General features: G+C 40.8%; 1 protein-coding gene across 1 annotated transcript in view; it reads right to left on the reverse strand.

Moving 5' to 3' along the window:
- Nucleotides 1-743: 743 nt before the first annotated feature.
- Nucleotides 744-1,931, reverse strand: part of LOC111367534 (mitochondrial uncoupling protein 5-like) — a 24,196-nt gene continuing 23,008 nt past the window's right edge. Inside the window, exon 2 of the mRNA XM_022988476.1 lies at nucleotides 744-1,922. Coding sequence (XP_022844244.1) covers nucleotides 942-1,922 — 981 coding nt within the window. The 3' untranslated portion in view covers nucleotides 744-941. The remainder of the gene's footprint in view (nucleotides 1,923-1,931) is intronic.

Below are 1,931 nucleotides of genomic sequence, written 5' to 3' on the forward strand. Positions count from 1 at the left end.
ATTTAAAAGTTAAAACGGCAAATTATTTATTAGCAAAATAATCTTAGTCAATAAACAACTCCATGTACATTTGATTTTAAGTCAATGTTATATCCAACAATCCTATATTGACTTTTTTTTTTCTATTTTAATTTTTTTTTCTCAATTTCACGATAAAAGAAAAAGATAAATTCGAAAGGCTTCGAAAAGAAAATGACGTTTTCCTTTGCTCAACTAGTTTTGATCTTGACTTTTCAACATAGACACTATCTCCAAATCTCGTCCGTTGAATTCTTCACACTGCTGAATTTTAAGGTGAAAATTCTAGTCCCTTCAAAGTGCTCTCAATATGTTTTGGGCAATTGCATGGTCCCAGGGCTACCAACTTGTTATTTTGTGCTAAATCAAATAGGATTTCAAAATGCACCATGGTCCATATTTCTCCATTATTAAGATCAAGATCAACCACTTATACTTTGTTATTTCATAAAAAAATTTAACAAATTTTGATAAAAGTTAATAAAATATATGATTGAAAAATTAATAAAATATGTGAATATCATGAAATGTATGGTAAAAATTGAGATTTGATAAATTGCTAAAAACAAAATTCCATCACACAAGCACTTAATCGAAGATTTTTTGTAATGGAATTAGCAATTCAAACATCAAGGATTGCCAACATTCTGAACATGTTGACGAGTTAGGTCACTTCACCAAAAGTTGAACTACAATGCATACACTCGCACGATACTAAAATAAGATACTTTACCACAGCACAAATGCATTTCATTTGACGAAAATTCTTGGCCAAAATTGAACCATTCAATAGTACAAGTAGAAAGAAGAAAAAATTACATATAATATCAGATAGCATCTTCTAACAACTTCCTATATCAAAATCGAAATCAATTACTAAAAACAAATATTCTTTTAATTCTTCGTCGTCATCATCAAAATAATCAAAATTCTTTAAGCAATTTTCGAACTTGTTCCAGCGTGACAAAGAGCACCACCGTAAATGGACCTTGCCTTGAGATTGTAGGAATAAACCCCTTATAAAGGGAAGTGGGTCCCTCTGCTCTAATAGTTTTCATTGCACAATCAATGGCCCCACTGTATGGTGGGACCATCCCTGGCTCCACTTTCATGTTCATTACCCTAGTCTTTATCACGTCCACCGGATTCGACGCCACAGCCGCCACGAACCCTGCGGCGAAACTGGCGGTGATATGTGTTCCCAGCCCATCTTTCATTAATCCCTTTTCGAGTATAATTTCTTTGAATTGATCGTATGAAGCCAGCTGCGAAGCTGTGACGAGCATGGCGCGGTTTACGGTGAGAGACGAGCCGCGCCAAAGGCTAGCCACGCCTTCGTTCTTAGCCATTTGGGATATGGCGTCTAACACGCTTTTGTAGTTGCGGCGCTGCGCGAGAGGGAGCCGGCCGTCGGCTTGCATTCGTACCATTGCTACGTCGGCTGGGTTCCCTACGGCGGCGCCAACACCGCCGGCTATGAGACCCGCCGAGATTTTTTTCATTAGCGGCATATTTTTTGAATTGGGGTCCGTCCATTTTTGTTTGAGGATTTCGTAGAGGCCCATTCTGGTGGTGGAGTAGAGTGACTGGCGGAGGACGGTGGCGGAGACGCCGGAGAACAGAGCGGCAACACCGTCTTGCTGAATAATTTTCATCCCAACAGACACAAGCCCCACTCGTGGTGGTGGAGGTGGAGGGAGGCTGATGTGGCCCATATGGGGATGGACATGGCCGGTGGTGGTGTGAAAAGCCAAAGCAGGGCGGAGAGTCTGAAAAGCTGCCTGCGGCGGCGCGGGAGCTTCACCCTGGAGTTGCATTCGGACCTTAATCAGATCAAGAGGATGTGTACTGCATCCTGCAACAATGGAAGCAATTCCTCCTTCAAAAAATCCCTTAAAACCCATGTCGATTTA

This window comes from Olea europaea, chromosome 2 (genome assembly GCF_002742605.1).
Source record: "Olea europaea var. sylvestris chromosome 2, O_europaea_v1, whole genome shotgun sequence".
NCBI classification, from domain to species: Eukaryota; Viridiplantae; Streptophyta; class Magnoliopsida; order Lamiales; family Oleaceae; genus Olea; species Olea europaea.